Here is a 21,970-nt window from a genome sequence, read left to right as displayed (position 1 = left end):
TTGTATGTACGTTAGATGGAGGCGGGGAGACTGTTAGAGGGAGTGCGGCCTACGAACTCCTCTTGAGCTGGCTTCTGCTGATGAAACTGCAAACTATTCTTCAGTAAAATTTTCTTTAATTAATCTGACTCCTGGTCTTCATTTTTCACTACTGGTCCTGGGTCCTAAGCTGTTACCCCAACACCACACTGCAAACTGAGTTTTTAAAAATGTTCACCCTGGCAGGAGTGTTCAAAAAAGTTTGGTTTCAGTGTCCGGATACTGTGTTTGCGTGTGGACAAATGGCCAAACCGCAAAGAAAAAGCTGCGGTTTTGAAAATATCCGTGTTCGTGTGGACAGGGCCTAAATTACTCCAGGGTTCCTACCCAGTTTGTAAAAGTATGAAAAAAAAAAGAAAGAGTAATAGGAAAATATGTGTATTTCCAGACTATTGCCCCTATTTAGTTTTCTATATAGAAAATTAAGAATTTAATGAAAATAAATGTGTCAAAAGAAGTGTGCTTTCATGGCAGCTGTTTAATGATTCTTTATTGTTGTCAAACAAGGCTGAAATAATTCAAGGTGCATTTTTTCATTATGCAAAAATCAGCAATTATATGAGTTTTGGGTTTCTACCCACAATATTCTTAGCACTGAGCCTCTCAAAGGTTACCTTGATAAAATACACAGAATTTTGTGTGCACAAAAGAAACCATTAAACTTAGCATATAGGACAATGCACACTGAGCCACCAGCCGATTTTGTGGTGTGGTTTCTTGGCACAGAGTATGTGTTAAAGCAGCAAGGCTCGACATTAAGCTTTTTCATTCATTCCTTCGGACAAGTAAATCTGTCATTAATATATATATAATATATATTTAAATCTGTAAATTTGTAAAACTTTTTATAGAGGGCATTTTTTTCATAATCTTATTAAATATAGGCTATGCTTAAGCTTTAATTTTACATCCTTAAATTTGATCAAATTAAATTAGAATAAGACACTATAGGGCTGTTACCAATCAAATTAAACTATTTACACTGAAAAATTATAACTGCATTAATGTTATGAGATTGAGATTTTTTAATATACAAATAAGAAATGTTGGAAAGAATGTTTAAACATGAAACTAAACTGCCAGTAGGTGGCGGCAGGTCTTAATGAGCGAGTCATTGAGTCGAAACAGCTGATTCATTCAAGAATGAGGCAGTCGTCTACGAAAAGGTCATTGAATCTTTGATTCAACCGATTAATTCAAAACTCGGAATCATTCAGTAACACACTGTTGATGAGAGACATGTTATGGTTCTGCTGTGATCTTGGAACCATTTCGCTGCTGAAATAGAACAAAAACTGTCAATATTGCATCTAAAATGTAAGTGACTTAATGTTAATGAATTGTTTATGGAACATATGGTCATATGAAATCAGTGTCACATTTTAAATCGTGATGGTAATGAGGAAAATAGCACTCTTTGACATCGAACTGTATCATATGTTATAAAAAATAAAAACTTTTTTACCACAGTATGTTAACTGAGTTTCTCTGTGTGAGCTGAGCTTATGTGTTTCGATTTCTCCTCGAGAGGATGCACGAGCGTCAGAGTATGTGAGCGGAGTGGAGCGGCAAGAATTTTCGCCCCGCGCTCAAAGCATTTCATAATCACTCCGCTCCAGCAGCACTCTGGGTTTACCACTTCCCGCTCCTCGCTCACTCCTCGGTCCCTCCTCACTTAAACCTCGCTCCGTGTTCGCTCCATGGAAAAAAAATGTGCCTAATTAAAGGAGAACTCCGGTGAATTTTTAAGTTAATCTTGATCGTTATACCTTTGTGAATACTGTCTATAGAAAAAAAAACGAACCGGATTGCAACACGGAGCTGTTACAGTTAATGCCTAGAGCTCCCACTCAGCTAACATGGCAGTTATGGGGGCACATACATAATGAGTGTCTTTGTGCCTCTTAACAGACACAAAATGCAATTAAAATGTCTGTCCAACATGAACAGGGCCCTTGCATGACAACGAGATGCGTTTAGTAACTTAGCCATTGTTTAAATTCACCTAAATAGTGTTTTAGATGGCTTGCTGTAGTCTCGCACTGAAGTCCCGTGGCAAATAGTCCAGGTGGGAGGAGCTGCAGAATCTCGAGGTCATGAAAAGGAAGACGATGAAAATGTAAATTCTTGTATTTTCGCATTCTGTTGCCACAATTCGGAACGGCACAAGCGCGAACCAAAAAATGTAAATAGTACAGGTGGGAGGAGCGTCGTGTGTGTGAAGATCGGCTCACAAGTGAAGAAGAAATGGTTCGCGCTTGTGCCGTTCCGAATTGTGGCAACAGAAAGCCAATTTACTCTTCCTCTCCTGTGATATATTTATTTTTGTCGTTTGTTGTTGAAAGAAGCGTTTAAATCTACTGCTTTCTGCTTCTTTACTTGTTTGCGGTTCTTCTTCCTCTACAAATACATTTAAACTGCACATATTATAGCCAAAAATTAATCAGTAAAAGCTACAACTTATTAACAAATTAATTAATTCAGTTGGTGTTGGTGGTTGTTAAAGTTTAATTAAATTTAATTTGGGACATTACAGGTGAGATAGCGCCCAGCAATCATTGGTCCGACGGCAACGTCGTGTCCCTGGCCAAAAATAGTTGCGGTAGGATGGCATAAATGGGTAAAAGTATGTAACAGAACATTTCCTAAAAACGCACTCAGGAACATTTGTACATGTCTACAGTTCTCTGGGGTTGCATGTATAATTGTTACTTTGACTTTTAGCTATGTGTAGTATATATACCCTGTTGTGAATCAGTTGTGAGAGGCCTTTACACGTGCATTTATAGTCCATCATGACCCTCTATGAAATCCTTGTGAAATATGCAAAAGCTGTGCTTACACCTTGTTAATACTGCAATAATTAATTTAAGTGCCCCAAGTAGTTTTTAAGAGGTTGTGAATAGACGTCCACTGACAAAAAAAAAAAAAAAAATCTTTATGAAATACAAGATTTATAATTACTTTATCTTGCTTACTGTGCCCTGTGTGGTTAAGTGATTGTGAATCCACAGCATTTGAGTCATTTCAACCTGTTTTATGTATTCGTTGTTATTATTTTTATGGAATGTATGCATATACATATGTAAAACAAATATATCCTGTCACCATTTAAGTCTGACTTGAACTGTGCTGCCAAGATGTAAAAACAAAAGATAGTAATAAATCTAGCGATATTACAAAATTCCGCAATATGATAGATTATCTCTGACTGGGCCGATTTTGACCCTTTTTAGAATCTGTCAAGATATGTAAACCAAGACATAATTGATTGCCTTTCACGATGTTTCACAATGGGGGTGTGATTATTTTATAATCAAAATTATCCATTTTTCTTTTATGCCAAAAATCATTAGGATATTAAGTAAAGAGCATGTTCCATGAATATATTTTGTAAATTTCCTACCGTAAATATATATATTTTTTAAAAAGTATTATTATTAGTAATATATGTTGCTAAGGACTTCATTTGGACAACTTTAAAGTCAGTAGTGTAATTAGATTACTGTACAAATTACTCTCTCCAAAAAGTATTTTATGACTAATTACTTTCTGAATCCTATATCAACCTTGACTAGTTAAGTAATTCAAGGATAGACATGAAACGGCTTTTAATTCAATCAAATAAAGAATATATAACTACATAAATTATTCTTATTAAGTTGGACTTTAAATTTTGATGTTAATTCCACTATTGTATAATATATAATTGTTCTACAATCTATACACAGTATTTAGTTAAATTACATTACATTGTGCTCTTCCCAAACTGATGGCCTGATCTAATTTACCAGTGTTGCCAATTTAGCACACTTTTCGGGTGATTTCCAATGCTGATGTCCTACCTAGTCAATCCAGCGTGTCTGCTGAGTCACTGGTATGCATTAACGACAAACTGAATCCTTACTGTGGTCTAAGGTGATGTTGCTGCAGTAGTTACATCACTACCAACTGTAACCAACCTAGCCATAATCCTGGAGGAAATTGTTCTTGAGGACATTACAGATCTGCCAGCAGTATTCACTAACTTGTTTGGACTCGTGTATGCTCTGAATATGGAGTATCTTGAGAGAACTGAACTTTCAAAGTAATTCAGAAGATTTTCATGGTCAATAAAGTCTAAATTCTGATTAATGGACAAAGCCTTTTTGGAAATGTCAAGGCAACATTTGAATTAGGGGTGCACGATATTCACAAAAATGTGATATTGCGATATCGATAATGAATATTGCGATATCGATATTAATTTCGATATTTTTAAGCCTATGTAAAATTACCAAAGTAACAGAAAACGCATCAAAATAGATTCATAACAAATAAAACAAATTCTTACAACACAAGGTTTAAAGGTTTTCAACTGACAGTCATATTGGACTGGTACAACATGAATAAATAAATAATAATCATATCTGGTTGTACAGTAGGGATGCAACAATACAGTTAGTCCACGGTTCAATACATACCTCTGTTTTTAACCACGTTTTTGGTTCGGTTCTGATGGCTTGTCACATCAGTTTTTTTCTATTCTATTCTTAGCCGACAGGAACAGAAAGAGTTATTATTATTTTTATTATAATTTTTTTATTTTATTGCAATAATCTTTTTGAATTTTACTTAAAAGACTTGGAAAAACCTTACTTAAAACTATACTTAAAAAAACCTTGTACACATTCCTAGTGTATAGTATAATATAAAATAAATATATAAATATATATTATATATAAAGATTTACAGTGGCAGCTCAGAGCAGTACAGCATGAAAGTGTATGAATAAATGTAAAATTAAAGAGAGTTCACTCAAAAATGAAAATTCTGTCATCAATTACTGGCGCTCAAGTTGTTTTAAACCTGAATAAAGTTCTTTCTTCTGTTGGACATAAAATATATTTTAAAGAATGTTGGAAGCCAACAGTTGCTGGTCCCCATTGTAGGAAATAATAATATGGATGTCAATGGCTACCATCAACTGTCTGGTATTCAACTGTCTGTGTTCAACAGAATAAATTAATACAGGTTTGAACAACATTAGATGAGTAAATAATGACATTGTTTTAGGTGAACTGTCCCTTTAAGGACTAGCGGCAGCATGTTCACTAAAGGCTGCGCTTCTGTCAATGTAAGACCTCTACACATCTAATACACAGACACGCGATTTTACTTTCACTTTAGACATAACTGACTGTGTTTATGTTAACCATGTGTGTATTTGACAGTATTAGCGCAATAAGACTACTTAGTTCAGTAATCACGTGTTTGACAGGCTTTTAGTGCGTGAGCTCAGGGCATGTTAAAACAGTGCATGAGCACGCGAATGAAATGTTTAACCGTTAACGTAATGCTTTAAAACGCATTCAAATAATTAACTTTCGTAATTGTGCATAACTATAGTGTTCCGTGAGTATAACTCTCTGACACCAGCATTGCAAGCGTGGCTAAACACCCCTAACTTGTGCATAGTGATCGGATATCTGCTCATATCAGCGCGTAGACTGAAAGGCACACTCCGAAGAGAGCCGAAATAAACTGAGAGAAATATTTAAAACGGAGAGAAATAAAAATAGGCTTGTGGTGGTTCTTAACTATTTCATCTTCTCCCTGAGCAACACTCATTTTCTTACTTTTGTGTTCTTTCTTTTGCTCCACTTGCTCCCTTCACTCTCTCTTTAGGTCCTTTCTTTTCTTTCTCTTCGATTTGTCGTGCGCTGGTGTGTGCGTCGAGCCGGCCCGACAAGTGTGTGTAGAGCGAGAGAGAAGTGAGAGAGTGACGGTTAGCTTTGGAGCGAGTAGGAGGGACCCGGTTTAAAAAAAAATAGATCCGATAAAGAATGTATACAGTGAAACGCGTCTCAATTTGTCATAAACGAAATATTGCATAATTATCGCGAGACTTACAATAAAATATCGGGCAACGTGATATCGCGATAACGATATTAAATCGATATATCGTGCACCCCTAATTTGAATGACATTATTCCACTGGACATTGTTTCTTTTATACTTTCATAGTTAATTACTATGATTCATGTTAAGTATTTATTGGTTTCAACCTTTGCTTTAAAGGTTTAGCTCACCCAAAAAATGAAAAGTCAGTCATCACTATTTATCTTTAAGTTGAACACAAAAGAAGATTTTTAAAGAATGCTGGTTACCAAACAGCTAATGGTAGCCATAAAATGATTCCTCTGAATATTAAAGAACTACCGTAGTAAGAAATTCATACCAGTAGTTTGGAATTACTCACTTGAGAGTGAGTAAATGACAGCATTTTAATTTCTCTCAAGTGAGTAATTCCAAACTGAATTTCCTGATCATTTACTAGTAAATTTACTTTGAGGAAAACATTCCAGGATTTTTCCATCTCATCCAATATGTTCATGTCTTTCTTTTTTTAGTTGAAAAGAAATTATGTTTATTTTTAAAGGAAAACATTCCAGGATTTTTCTTCACATAATGGGTTTCAATTGTAACCAACAGGTTGAAGGTCCAAATCAATGCAGTTTCAAAGGGCTTCAGAGGTCTCTGCACGATCCCAGCCAAGGAAATGGGGTCTTATCTAGCGAAACCAACTGTAATTTTCTAAAAAAACAAACAAACAAACATTTATATACTTTTTAAACCTCAAATGCGCAACTTCAGTGTTGTTCTTCACGACGTATGACGTCATCATGTTGGAAAGGTTGAAAACCATTATGTGGAGAAAAATCCTGTAATGTTTTTCTTTAAAAAACAATTTCTTTTGGACTGAAGATCTTGGATGAGATGGGATGAGTAAATTATCAGGAAATGTTCATTTTGAAGTGAACTAATTCTTTAAGGATTAGTTCTGTCTTTTATTTAATTATACAATTTAAATAATATATAATGAATCAATCTATGCCTATAGATAATAGGCCTATTTGTGTTCAGCCAACAAAAAATACTTGGTTCTATAATTCTTTAGTTAAACATGACTATTCATGTTGCAACATTCAACTTATGATTTTAATGTAATCTTTTGAGTTGGACGGACTTCAGTCACTGTTTGTGGAGTTGACTCAAATGCGCTTGCGAGAAGTTGCCTTATTTTAAGTTGACTCCTGTTTTATTTTATTTTTATACAGTGCAAATTAATTAGGACATTCTTGACATTTAAAAATATCATTCATTTCTGTGGACATTTTAAAGGGATAGTTCACCCAAAACTTCTGCTGAATACAAAAGAAGATAGAGTGAAGAATGTTTGTAACTAAGCAAATAGAGCAACTATTGACTACCATAGTAGGAAAAAAAATACTATGGTAGTCAATAGTTGCTCTATCTGCTTAGTTACAAACATTCTTCACTCTATCTTCTTTTGTGTTCAGCAGAACAAAGAAACTCATACAGGTTTGGAACAACTTGAGGGTGAGTAAATTATGACAGAATTTTCATTTTTGGGTGAACTATCCCTTTAATAAAGATTAAATGACTGAGATCAACTTTGAGAATTACACCAACCTGTTTGTTCCTCAGTATCTTCTTGTTTCACACTGAATGTTTCTTCAATCTTCATTTCTTCACTCTCCTCTTTAATAAACGCCATCTTTATAATAGCGTGTCACATGGAACTCAGTCACTTCACCAGGAGTTTTTCTGCGTTTGAACACTGTCATGATTAAGATGAGAATAATTAACAGAAAGAAAAATAAATCCACACTAAATCTCTGTGTCTCAATCAGCTCTAGTTCAGTATCAGTCGCTGGTAAGAGAGTCAGTCAGAATTAATAGAAAAAGTTGACATGAAATTAAAATTGTTCTTCCTATTTCAATCGAAACTTAGACTTTTCCATTTAGATAGGGACACCCCGAATTTAGTAATAATTTTATCTTATTTTCTATTTTTATTTTTATTTCTTATGCATCTGTTGTGACAATTTTATGATTATTTTAATTCCTTTTTTATGTAAAGCACTTTGAATTACCTGTGTGTATGAAATGTGCTATATAAATAAACTTGCATTGCTATTCAGTTTTCATATGATGTCACACCTTTGTTTACTATAAAAAAAAGTTTAAAATTCTAAGTCAAGTGGACAAATTTGAGCATTGTGTTGAATTTACTTATGAAAACTATTTAGGTGCATGTTTACTACTACTTTGGCCAATGAAAATAAACAATTAAGTACTATTTTGAGTTCTTTGCTTGACTGTTTAAATTAAAGGGTTTATTCACCCAAAAATGAAAATTAGCCCATGATTTACTCACCCTCAAGCAATCCTAGGTGTATATGACATTCTTCTTTCAGACAAACACAATCAGAGTTATATGAAAAATGTCCTGGCTCGTCCAAGCTTTATAATGACAGTGAATGCTGCTTCGTTTTTGAAGTCCATAAAAGTGCATCTATCCATCATATAACTCTCCGCACGGCTCCGGGGGGGTTAATAAAGGCATTCAGATGCTTACGTTGTCAAGTATTTTTAACTTTTTGTACACTTTTTCCATAAATTGAATACGGAAGGCAATCGGCCTGAAGCTAGATAATTTACTTTATAAAGTTTTAAATATGGATATTTTTCTTACACAAACGCATCGATTCACTTCAGAAGGCCTTTGTTTGGAACTCTTTCCGTTGGTGAAACCGAACTAAACTGTCAATATTGTGTCTAAAATGTAAGTAACTTTACTACTTGTTTGTTGAATTTAAATCAATGTAACGTGCACTTGTGAAAATACTCAGCAAAATAGCTCCCTTGTCATGGTATACAGGGAGTGCAGAATTATTAGGCACGTTGATTTTCTGATCATATTTTTTTTCCAGGCACATTTGACCAATTCCAAACCACAGTAATCCTAATAACTACTATTGATTTAGTATTTAATAATGTATAAGTGATATATAATTGTTCATGAAGGCTGGAAATGAAAATCACCTTATATTCAGGTGTGCAGAATTATTAGGCATGTTTTCTTTTACAGATAAATTGAGCCAAAAAAGAGATTTAACTCAGACTGAAAAGTCAAAAAGTATTAAATGCCCATGAGAAGGATGCAATACTAATGCAATACTAGACATTGCAGTTAAGGCGTGACCATTGGACAGTGAAATGCTTATTGGGTCAGCAGGATCTGACAAAAACAGGTGGTGAAGAAAAGACACCTGTTAACTGCAAAAGAATTAAGAATTAAGGTGAAGAATTAAGGGTGAAACCATCAGGAACCCTTTAGTCTCCAGCGCCACCATTTTCCAGAGCTGCAACCTACCTGGAGTCTCCAGAAGTGCAAGGTGTCAGGATCTCAGAGACTTCAGTTAGGTAAAGAATCCTAAAAAATGACCCCCACTAGATAAGAATCACAAGCTGAAGTGTTGTAAAATACATGAAGAAGGTTTTTTAATAGGCTTTATGGACAGATAGGTTGAGAGTGACTCTTGAAGGACCAGCACCACATCCTCTAGTACCACTGTTTGAAGAATTCATATTCCAGAATCTGGCAGTACGTTTTGGGAGTTCATTTTAGTCCATCCTGAAGTCCGTTTTGCAGAGATGGACTAAAAATGAACTCCCAAAACGTACTGCCAGATTCTGGAAGATTCTGAAATTATGCTGCATTATTTTCCTGTTTAACACTGTAAAGCTGCTTTGAAACAATCTACATTGTTAAAAGCGCTATATAAATAAAGTTGACTTGACTTGACTTGACAAGAATATGATGTAGAGCCGGTGTTCCTTCGTCTTCCTCTGCTTGTAAACAAAATTCCATGCTTCCGGGTCATGTGTCAGAACGTCTGCTTTTTTTTTCTTTTGTTACAAATTTCCAATTTTTTTTAAATGACATCGATCATTTTAGGATAAAATGCAAGACAGAAAAACTTTCAACTATAGCAAGTCTTAAATTAAATATTAACGCGTTAAATCAGGTGCCATACAAATTTATTTTTACAGACGTCCACGTGAGAAACAATTACCTGAATAGGGCTTATGTAGATTTCGTGTTGACTTTAAATTATCAGCCAAAACAACACAAAATTAGCACTAGAAATTAATAATAAAAAACTAATTATAGAAACACTTTATGTTTAGTCATTTATGCTTTACATTGGCGATTTGTAGATTATATTTAATAGGTTACACTTTACTGAAAATATTTCTAAATGGTTTGTGATTTTTGTCATTACACGTTCGTGTTCCCGATGCAAATACCTGCAGGACAGGTCTCGTCGGCGTGAGGTGATTCGCGTGCTTTGCATCACTGAATCGTTTTACGAAGCGATTGATTTAATTCTCGCGGCGTTTCGAAAAGCTCAGTTTCTCCATCACTACTTGCCAGTGGCAGAATTCGTGTTTAAACGGATGATAAACTGATTCACGATATAGGGAGCGAAATGAGACGCACCTTTTTTGTAACTTAAGTTTGGATGGGCTTTCCTCACTTAATAACGTTCATTATTGTTAGGTAAAACCGTATAATGTTAAATTCAATAATATATAATTTACTTTACATCGGGTGTGATATATATATATATATATATATATATATATATATATATATATATATATATATATATATATATATATATATATATATATATATATATATATTACAGTTTGCATTGATTTAAACACATTAAATGCTTTAAAACACTAACCTTTCTGCAGCCGAATCACAACAGACACAGCAGAGCGACGCATTCGTATGACGTCACATCGCCTGAACAAAATAAAAGACCTGTTCAAACGCTGCTGTCTAAAATCACAAGTGTGTGTCTGTTTTAGTGAGAGTGAGAGTGAGAGAGAGTGAGTGAGTGAGTGAGTGAGTGAGAGAGAGAGAGAGAGAGAGAGAGAGAGAGAGAGAGAGATGTATAATGTAATATTAATACATAAATAATATTTATGTATAAATATATAAATATGTAAATATATTACAAACACCAGCCACCCTTTGCCCTTATATCGCCCAAGAAATAATTACGACAAATTCACCAACAAAAGAGGGAGAAGCCTTCTCGAGCTCTGTCAGTCACTGGGCCTGTATAAAGTGAACGGGCGCATACGGGGAGACTCTTTTGGCTCTTCTCTTTTATGGGCAACAGTACTGTAGATTATTTCATCCCAGAGTTTGACCCAGTGCATCTCAGAGCATTCACAGTCAGTCCTCAAACACCTCTGTCAGACCACTGTAAACTTACACTATATCTAAAACCAACTCAAACCAATGCATCCCACAGACAGCCCTCTCAATTACTGAGGCTGCAACAATCCTACAAGTGGACAAAAAACAGCAAAGGAAATTATCAAAGTTCAATAGAAAGTCCAACTATCACATTATTATTAGACACATTTACAATGAAAACATATCCACAAAATAAAATAGGCATAAATCTGGCACTAAGTGACATTACCAATATATTCCACCAATCAGCATCCATGTGCAATTTGAAAAAATCATCAAAAAGGAAGCCAAAAAACACCAGTGAAAAGTGGTTTGACAATGAGTCAGTGTGAAATCTATCCAATCAAAAACACAGAGATCCTGACATCAAGAACAATCAAGAACTCCGCCATCAATACCATGAAGCGCTTAAAGTGTACAAACAAACACTAAGAGCAAAAAAAGAAGAGCACACAGAACAATTATTTCTAGAAATGGAGGAGTCAATAAATAGCAGTGACTTCTGGAACATTTGGAACACTCTCTATAGACCACAACAGGAAGAATTGGCCATTCGAGACGGGAACATATGGAGGACACACTTTGAAAATCTGTTCAAAACAACTGAAACAAATCCTGCTCAAAACGAAATGAAAAACAAATTAGAAATCCTGAAAGAGAAAATTAAAGAAAATCAAAACCCCCTTGATTTCCCAATCACCGTAAATGAGCTAACAGAGAAAATACATGCTTTAAAACCCAACAAGGCATGCGGCATTGATAAAATATTAAACAAAATGATCAAATACACCAACGATAAATTCAAAACCGCAATTATCAAATTATTCAATATGGTTCTGAGTGTGGGATATTTTCCCGACAACTGGAATCAAGGCCTGATTACACCGATCTTTAAACAAGGAGATAAATTTGAGCCAAACAATTACAGAGGCATATGCGTTAATAGCAACCTGGGGAAAATATTCTGTTCGGTTGTTAATATGAGATTGCAGAACTTTCTCAAAACCCACAAAATTCTGGACAAAAGTCAAATTGGATTTCTGCCCAAACACAGAAGGTCTGACCACATCTACACCCTCCACACGATCATTGAGAAACATGTACACCAGAGCAAATCCAAAGTCTTTGCTTGCTTTGTTTACTTTGAGAAGGCTTTTGATTCAATCTGGCACGAAGGACTCTTCCTAAAACTACTGGAAAATGGAATTGGAGGGAAAACATTTGATTTGATCAACACCATGTACAAAAACAACATGTGTGCTGTAAAAATAGGGAACAAACAAACAGATTTTTTCCCTCAAAAACGAGGAGTCAGACAAGGTTGTCCATTGAGCCCCACTCTATTTAACATTTATATAAATGAATTAGCCAAAGAGTTAAATAACTCGACTGCCCCCGGCCCAATCCTGACTGAATCAGAAATCAAATGTCTCCTCTTTGCAGATGATTTAGTCATTCTGTCTAAAACAAAAGAAGGACTACAACAGCTCCTTGACATCCTAGAGACATTCAGTCAGACTTAGGCTCTTAAAATTAACTTTGCAAAAACTAAAATAATGATTTTTCAAAATAGATCCAGGTGTAGGGAAAATAAATACACCTTCAGAGCAGGAAACCAGGTCCTCCAGCACACCCATGAATACACCTATCTGGGACTAAAACTGAGTTCAACAGGGAACTTCAATCTGGCTATGAATGAGCTGAAAGCAAAAGCAATGAGGGTCTTCTACATGATTAAAAATACAATTCGACATGAACTTCCAATCCAAACCTGGCTAAAAATCCTAAAAGCAATAATTGAACTGATTGCACTATATGGCAGCGAGATATGGGGACCCCTAAAAACACAAGATTTTTCAAAATGGGAAAAAGAAGAAATTGAAACTCTGCATACCCAAATTTGTAAAAGCATCCTAAAAGTAAATGGAGCGACACCAAACAACTGATCAAATCATGCAGAGCTGAATTAGGACAATACCCCTTATTAATAAGCATCCAAAAGAGAGCTCTGAAATTCTACCAGCACCTGAAGCGCAGTGACCCGAGCTCATACCAGGCTGAAGCCCTGCGGTGTCAAGAGCAGAACCGGCCCCGGAGCGCTCTCTCACAGCTGGTGCTGAAGCTACACCCGCACAGCACAGCACAATCTGGCCCAACCAAATTATACAACTACAAAAACAACATTACATTACCTATTGGAAAGAAGCCACTAAATTACAAAAGAAGATGGAACTCTATTTACACCTGAAAAGAGAATATAAACCAGCAGAATACCTGAGCTGTGTGAAAGAGCATAAAGTGAGAAAGACCCTAACCAAATACAGGCTGAGTGACCACAGTTTGGCCATAGAGAGAGGACGGCACAGACAGAGATGGCAGCCGCGAGAGCAGAGACTGTGTTCCCTGTGCTCTCAGAGAGAAGTGGAGACAGAGGAACACTTCCTGCTGCACTGCCATTACTATCACAACATCAGATCAGACTATTTCAATAAATTCCAACAACTAGAACCAAATTTTATGGCATTACCAAATTCAGAAAAATGTATTCATATTCTGGGAGAAAAATCTAACTTGACTACAACAGCAGCAAAATATGTGACAGCCTGCCACAAACTAAGAGAGTCAGCCAGTGGACAAAACTAAAGGCAGAAATATTCCCATCTCATCTGAATGTGTATAAATGTATTTTTTATCTTTTTATTATTTTATTGTCGTAATACTTTTCTTGATTACAAAATGCATTCATGTATTTGTTTACTGATTGATTTATTGACTTTATTGATTTTCTTTTCTTTTTCTTTTCATTGCTTATGTGATGGCCAATGCTTTGGCAATACTGTAAAAAAGTCATGCCAATAAAGCTCATTTGAATTTGAGAGAGAGAGAGAGAGAGAGAGAGAGAGAGAGAGAGATCTGATCTGTGGCCCAGATCCGTGGCTTATATTTTATATCTGGGGCTCATCTGGCCCTGGTCTGTGATCCATATTTAGGCTATCAGACAATTAAAGGGATAGTTCACCCAAAAATGAAAATTAGCCCATGATTTGCTCACCCTCAAGTCATCCTGGTATAATGACATTCTTCTTTCATACGAATATAATCAGAGTTATATTTAAAAAATGTCCAGGCTAATTAATTGCAGTAGGCCTAATAGTTGCTCTGTTTTTGAAGTCCATAAAAAATGCATCTGTCTGTCAAATAACGTGCTCCACGCGGCTCTGGGGTGTTTACAAAGGCCTTCTGAAGAAAAGTGATGCGTTTGTGTAAGAAAAATATCCATATTTAAAAATGTATCAAGTAAAGTTCCAGCCGATCGGCTTCCATGGAAAAGTGTTGAAAGTTGAAAGTGAAACTCAAGATGCGTACGTGATGTCATGACGAGCCTACCTGGTCTCGTTGGTCTTTCATTTCGGCAGAGGAACTTTCAACAATTTTTCCATTAATTGAACACGGAAGGCGGTCGGCCAAAACTTTACTTTATAAAGTTTTAAATATGGATATTTTTCTTACACAAACGCATAGATTCGCTTCAGAAGGCCTTTATTAACACCCCGGAGCCGCGTGGAGCACGTTATTTGACGGACAGATGCACTTTTTTATGGACTTCAAAAACAGAGCAAATACTGCTATTATAATGCTTGTATTAGCCTGGACTTTTGTAATATAACTCAGATTTTATTTGTCTGAAAGAAGAATGTCATATACACCTAGGATGACTTGAGGGTGAGTAAATCATGGGCTAATTTTCATTTTTGGGTGAACTAACCCTTTAAGGCCCAAACACCTACACAATTTGTAATTTTCAAAATATTTTTTTTATTTTAAAAAGGTAAAATAAAACACTATGAACAACGATCTGTAGACGTGAATCATCAAGTGAGAAAAAAATAATATGGTTAAAGATACATGTCAATTATTAAAATTACAAAAAAGTACAGAACCAAGTAAAACCTAATGTGAACAATATTAACACTAATGTGCACAAATTTTACTGCTCATTAGTTGGGTGTGATCGGACACGATTATTTTGATTAAATAACGTAGTATAAATAAAGAGTGGCGGAACCAATAATTGAGAACGCAACGCAGCCCCGGGTCAAAGTACAAAATACTGCGAACCCATGATGCCTTCAGTAAATGAAGATCACGCGCTACAGCACCACAACCATAGACTGCAACACAACACAGACCTCAAGCAACAAGCAAAGGAGAAGTGCGAAATAGGTTTAAATTTTTTTATATAAATGGTCTTAAAAAGACTTGAATTGAACTTGAAGAAACCTGTAGGAACCCTGTGAACGGACGCATATCATTGCCACTATTGAACAGGGCACATTGCTTGACTATTTTCTTTTCGTTACATTTAAAAGTGGACATTTCAAGCTTTATATACACATATTTCTCATGTTTGTGAGACAAGTAGCCTGCTGAGTTTTGGTTCATTTGAGACGCGCTCCAGTTCACGTGCAAAGCATGTGATCGCTCCCACAATTATTGTCTGCTATAGACTATTTGCTTCTTATTTATTAAATCCAGGCAATTATCTGATTAAATGTTGATTAAAATTAAGATACAATTTATACAAAACGAAATTCACATTAAAGAAAGGCTTTCTAAGTGTTGCGTCCCAGATGTAAAAAGTCTAGGGCAAGGGAGTAACAGAAAAGTTTGAATAAGATTGGTTGGGGTGAGTGCGTACTAGTCCCCTGACCCGCACGACAGACCAAATTAATAATTTTTGTCCAAATTAAGAAGTGTTTTATTGACAAATGTACAATTGATAAAAGTAAAAATGGGAAGCAAAAATAGACTTCAGGAGGGGGAAAGGCCAAAACAACAAACAAAAAGGACCCTCTATTAGGGTTAACTAATTAGGGAGTAAAACTGTCTAAACTTCACAAAATAAATACAAATTAACAACAAAAATGTACACTAACTCCCTAACTAAGCAAAAACAGCAACAACAACACTAGACACTTCATTAACCAGCTTGGCTACAATAAGCCGTATCTGCTAAGTTTCACAACAGTGCAATATCTGTGGTACAATAAACACAGCAACATGGGGCAGGAAAGAGGAACAGCACTCTGAAGGTGAAACAGAAGGTGAGCTTCACTGTGGCAGGCATGTTGAGCGCTTTTGAGTTTGCTGCCCCGGCACAGTAATGAGTAGCAGGTGCAAGCAATCAGCTCCCTCTCCTCCACACCTGGTTGAGAAACAGGTAGAACACACAGAAAGAGAGAGAAGCACACCACAGCATCCAACAATACCATGAAAATAAAGCAGAACGTAACATAAGCAAAATCATACAACATTTCTTTCAAAATCATTTCTGACCTTCTGTCTTTTGACATATTGCGCATATTTTCACTTTTCATGATCAATGTAGCCTAGATGAAATTTAAAAATAACATTAAAATATTTAAACATAAACAGGAACTTCCTGTAAATGGTCTGAAAGTACGAACCATACAGAAAATGCTTTCACACTAGAAACGAACCGAACTTTTGATCAGTTTGATCTGGACCGAGACTACCTCTTTTCTTCGGACCAAATTTCGTCTGTTTGGTCCGGACCGTGGTACAGGGGAGGTTTCTCACCTGTAATTTTGATTCGGACCAAACAAGGTAGGTGTGAAAGCGCCCTAATACTTACGAGCCATAATGGCCTTGGTTGCCATCTCAACCAACATCTCTTGTAATGTTTAATGTTACATCTCTTTCCCACCGCGGCACCACCCCACTGTCGTTTTGATTTTTATAGTAATAATATAATTTAGTTCAGTTAGAGAACAGACACTGCAATTAAAAACTGAATGTGTCTGCTCATTACAGCATGAGCCGAATGAGTGTCACAGCACAAACGCAGCAAGAGTCAGATTTACATTTACATTCCAAACATCTTACCCTTATTACAGGGACAATCCCCCTGGAGCAACATGGAGTAAAGTGCCTTGCTCAAGGACACACTGGTGGTGACTGCTGGGATCGAACCAGCAACCTTCTGTGTATCAGTTCCATGGTTTTACCCACTGGACCACCATCTCACATTATTGTTTTCATTCATCAGAGATTGAGGAGCTGACAGACCAGGTGATCGCAGAAGATTTGGTTTGGAAGCGAAATGCACCTATTTAAGTGAGTTTGTCATTGTAGGCCTACCGTTTTGTTGTTGTGTTTTCATGAACCCACAATTCAAGCAACCCGCCTCTGAATTGGTGCTAATTTTAAACCAAAACTAAAATGAGCACAGCCGACTGGATTTCATTCACAGCCGCATTGTCATTCATTCACAGCCTCACAGTCATTCACGGTGTGTGTCCAGTCTGGCGCGTTTTCAGTTCATGCCTATGGAAGCTTAACTTTCATAGGAATTCATTGATAACACTCGCTTTGCTCCGCACCGCTCCGTTATGAATGTCCATGCGGCCATCTGTGTCTTCCATTCTCTGAGTGAGATCCCACCCCTATGGGCGGGTTGAAAACATGCAGTACTAGCTCTTACTACTGGCAGTAGTCTTTAGATCTGGCCAAAAAAGCCTCCGATGACGCAAAATGACGATATTTGCATCATCAGAGGCTTTTTTCCAGACATAAAATGCATAAATCTCTCGTCTCAGGGGGATATGAGGGGGGAAGCACGAGCATTCAAATATACTACCGGGTTTCTACTGATACCAAGCTTAATGCTAAATCGCTGAAGCAACCCTTTAATGTTTCTTAGTAAATTTCTCAATGTTAAAATGATCTGTATTGGTTTTGTTGATAACCATGTCATGTGATTCAACATTGTGTAAGCATATGTTAAGTTGTTAATGCTATGTTGCTATGTCTGCGCTATAATTCACTTACGTTTACAGATGATTGGGTCCTTCACAGAACGCCCCATATTCAGGCTGGGCACAAATACTTCAGTGGCGGTGGAGGTGGAGAAAATGAGGATGGCACTGGAGGGTCGAGTGATGGAGGAAGAGAACAGGAGGATGGCCCTGGAGGGGTGAGTGGTGGTGGTTGAGAAAGGGAAGATGGCCCTGGAGGTGGTGGTAGTGGAGGTTGGGCGAAGTAGGATGGCCCTGGAGCTGGTTGGTTGCTAAACAATAATCATAAAACATAAGGGAATGGTTATAAGGGAGATATTTTAGTGACATTTGGAACAGAAGAGTTCTAAAAAAAACAGTAATTTAATAGTTTAACAATTGATTTCCACAATCGGACAAATACTGGTTATATTTACCATCGTGACATTAATGAGGGTCCTGAAGATGGGCGATGTTGAGCTGATGGTGTTGGTGCCTTCTTGGGTGCAGGATCTCTGTCGCTGTCTTCAGTATCACCATAACGGTGGCTAATTTTTAGGAGAGACACATTTCACTGAGACTGACAGTCTCAGTGAAATGCAGGTGATGTACCCATTTACATAGGTAAATCACCTGCATTAATCTTGACTCAAGATATTAACAAAATAGTTACTGCTGGCTATTGGGAGACACAGTACAAGGTAATAATAACAACTAGGTGATTCAAAAATGTATACCATATGTCTTTAATAGTCTGACAGGATGCTTCAACCAGTTGTGGCCTGGCACCTCTGCGAACTTCACAGCTTTGTTGATCCTCTCATCGCTTGTGTAATTTGGCCAGAAAGTAAAGGCGTCATTGTACCAAGACTGAGGCACAACAGACACAGACTTCTTGCAATCAAAATATTGCACAACACAGAACATTCTTTTGAGAGAGAGAGAGAGAGAGAGAGAGAGAGAGAGAGAGAGAGAGAGAGAGAGAGAGAGAGAGAGAGAGAGAGAGAGAGAGAGAGAAAGAGAGAAAAAAAACAGCATTATCCATTTACAGTGCCTGAAAAAAAAGCATTCTTCAGCCCCCTAAAAATAATCAGGTTTCAAGTATGAATGGTGAATACTCACAGCAAATTCTTTTTTTTGGAATAAACTCCCTGTTAGTTAAAATCAACTGAGTCGGAGTGTACATGCGTGACCATCAAATAGATTCCAGCGCAGATCAAATAACTCTGCTCTTGGACTTTTTCAGAGTTAAAATGTAACACTTTCTGTCTTTGTCGGCACAACAAAACCCCTCCAATTGTCACAGGCCGGCTCATAGCCTGTGGCAAAAATGAGGGGACACCAACAACAGGTAAAGGCCAAAAAGAGGTTCTTTATTGTAAACCAAAAACTAGTAACTATAAACAAGGAAAATGGAATGAGGTGTGAAAATGTCATAGTGTAAGGTGTATGTAAAGTGCATGGATGCGTGAATCTATGTGTGTAACATGTCTGAGTGGAAACTAAGTAAAACTACAAAGGAACAAACACAAACAGGATCATACCTGGAGGAGCGAGAGAGAGAGAGAGAGAGATTAGTGAGGCAGTTTAAATACCCTGAGCCCAGGTGGCTCCAATCACCAACGGCCCTCCTCTGCCTGCAGGAGGAACCACCCCTGCAAGGCAGGGGAGGGGCCGTGACACCCCCCTCCTTAAAATGAGGGTCCCACCCTCAGCTCAAAATTGGCCCAACATTAAAACATTTCAAAAGTTCCCCAAAGAAAAACAAAAAAACAACCAGTCCTGGCTCCTAGCGGTCACCGCGGGTCCTCTGACTGTCCAACCCTCCAACTCAGCAGCCCTGGTACCTAGGGAGCAATTTAAGAGAACGAACAGGCAGACAGCCAGCAGGGGTCAGCAGAGAGAAAAGATAGAACCTAGGTTAACGGAGCACGGAACAAGGCATCAGCAATGATATTATCCTTGCCACTAATGTGTCTAATATCAAGGTTGAATGGTTGCAAGAACAAAGCCCAACGCATCAGGCGCTGGTTAGGATTTTGCAAGGACTTCAGAAAAATGAGTGGGTTGTGGTCAGTGAACACAGTTACAGAGGTCAAACCGGAACCAACATAGACTTCGAAGTGCTGTAGAGCCCAAATGAGCCCCAAAGCCTCCTAAATTCCTCTTGACACTGGGTGGACCAGATAAATGGAACCTTGGCCATCAACAGATTGGTCAGTGGGGACACTACTACAGAAAAGTAGTTACAGAACGCACGGTAGTACCCCACCACTCCTAGGAAGCGCATCAATTCTTTCTTTGTAGAGGGCTGCGGAAACTGCTTCACAGCCTGGACCTTGGCCTCCACGAGACAGACAAAACCCAGCCCCACAACCTTGCCTAGGTATGTAACTGTTGCATTAGCAAACTCACACTTTGCCAAATTGATAGTCAACCTGGCCCACACCAGTCTTTCGAACAAGGCTTGGACTCTACTGCACCTGCACCACTGCACCTCGGTTTCCAATTGCCGTCTCTTCTCCTCGGATACACAATAGAATCTCCGTTGGATAGGTTTAACATCTCCGATGTCTATGTCATGCTCAATTAAGTGGGTTTGCGATGGGGTGTCAGAAAACAAACCAGGGTAACTTCTAATTAGAGCTACTAATTCATCACGTTTCTCGAAGTCTAAAGGATCCATCAAAACCCCAAGGTTTTGCAAAGTCTGGGAGTTTTTCAAACGACCTTGCAAGACCTCCTCCGAAACCATATCTACATCCTCTTCTCCCCCATCCACCAAGTTAAAGCCACAAGATGCAGTGACTGGAGCAGCAGTCAACGCTGACCTCACTGCTGGAGTGCCCTCCACTTTACTTAGATCACGGGAATGATAACATTTTAACAGGTTCACATGGCACAATTTAGAGGACTTCCTATAACCAGGGATTTCAAGAAGATAGTTCATATCTGACACTTTGCGCAACATAGTAAAAGGACCAAAGTATTTTGCCTGAAAAGGTGAACTTACAAGAGGTAAAAGAGCGAGTACACGATCACCGGGACTAAACTCAAGCAGCTCAGCCTGTCTGTCATATTTCTGTTTCATTTTCTTTTGAGAACATTCTAGTTTTCCTTTCGCCAGTTCACCAGCCCTATACAACTTCAGCCTAAACCCGTTTATATAGTCAATAAGGTTCCGAGGTGGTTCCTCAGGCAAACCACCATCCTGAAGCACTGCTAGCGACCCACACAACCGGTGACCCAACACTAAGTCATTTGGCTTGCTTGTGCACTGACACGTATGACAAGTTTTAATAAACTGAGCTACATCCCGCTTCAAACGTGGCCAGACAAAATAACGGAGTATGCGATCATAAGTTTTACGAACACCCATATGACCTGCCACATCACCATGTGAAGTTTGCAACACTTTATTTCGCAACGTAGTAGGTACAACTACTTGAAAAACTGGTTCTCCTAAACCCTGATCACAGTAAGGAATCCATTTCCTGACCAACAGCCCATCCAAAAGAAAATAGCACTGAGCACTATTCCTCACCACTGAATCAGGAACAACTTTATCAAACAGATCAGCCAAAGTAGTATCGGCCTTTTGCTCAGCCATCAATGAATCTCTAGAACTAGTCAACTGTTCTATCTGGAGTTTAACTGGCAACTCAAGACTTTCCGGCTTACTCTCAACCTCCTTCCGAGAGGTAGAGCGGGTAACAGCACACACTGGAAATACCTCAGGAGACACACTACTGCAATCTGGAGATACACTTGCAGGGGGCACTGAAGGTTGCTTCTCAAAGAGGTTTGGTTTGCCAGCTGCCCACACCTTACTACCTGCCAAGTCATTCCCCAAAATCATGTGGACTCCCTCTACTGGCAACTGGGGTCTAACCCCAACAGCTACATCACCCTCTACCAGACCACATTTTAGGGTAACTTTATGTAGAGGAGAAGAGAATGGAACTAAACCCATGCCACATACCATTACACAACTGCCAGTATC

The 21,970-nt window shown here is 37.8% G+C and overlaps 1 protein-coding gene across 1 annotated transcript in view; it reads right to left on the bottom strand.

Moving 5' to 3' along the window:
* LOC307126292 (uncharacterized protein) overlaps window positions 1–10,714 on the bottom strand; it is a gene marked incomplete at its 3' end in the record, with an annotated part of 35,270 nt that extends 24,556 nt beyond the window's left edge. The window contains exons 1-2 of the mRNA XM_079816756.1: window positions 10,647–10,714; window positions 7,516–7,663 (exon numbers count right to left, since the gene is read on the bottom strand). Of these exons, the coding sequence (XP_079672882.1) occupies window positions 7,516–7,600 (85 nt within the window). The 5' untranslated portion in view covers window positions 7,601–7,663; window positions 10,647–10,714. The remainder of the gene's footprint in view (window positions 1–7,515; window positions 7,664–10,646) is intronic.
* Window positions 10,715–21,970: the final 11,256 nt, after the last annotated feature.

The sequence above is a fragment of the Gobio gobio genome (assembly GCF_949357685.1).
Source record: "Gobio gobio genome assembly, chromosome: 5".
Lineage (NCBI taxonomy): Eukaryota > Metazoa > Chordata > Actinopteri > Cypriniformes > Gobionidae > Gobio > Gobio gobio.
This window is presented reverse-complemented; position numbering and strand designations above follow the sequence as displayed.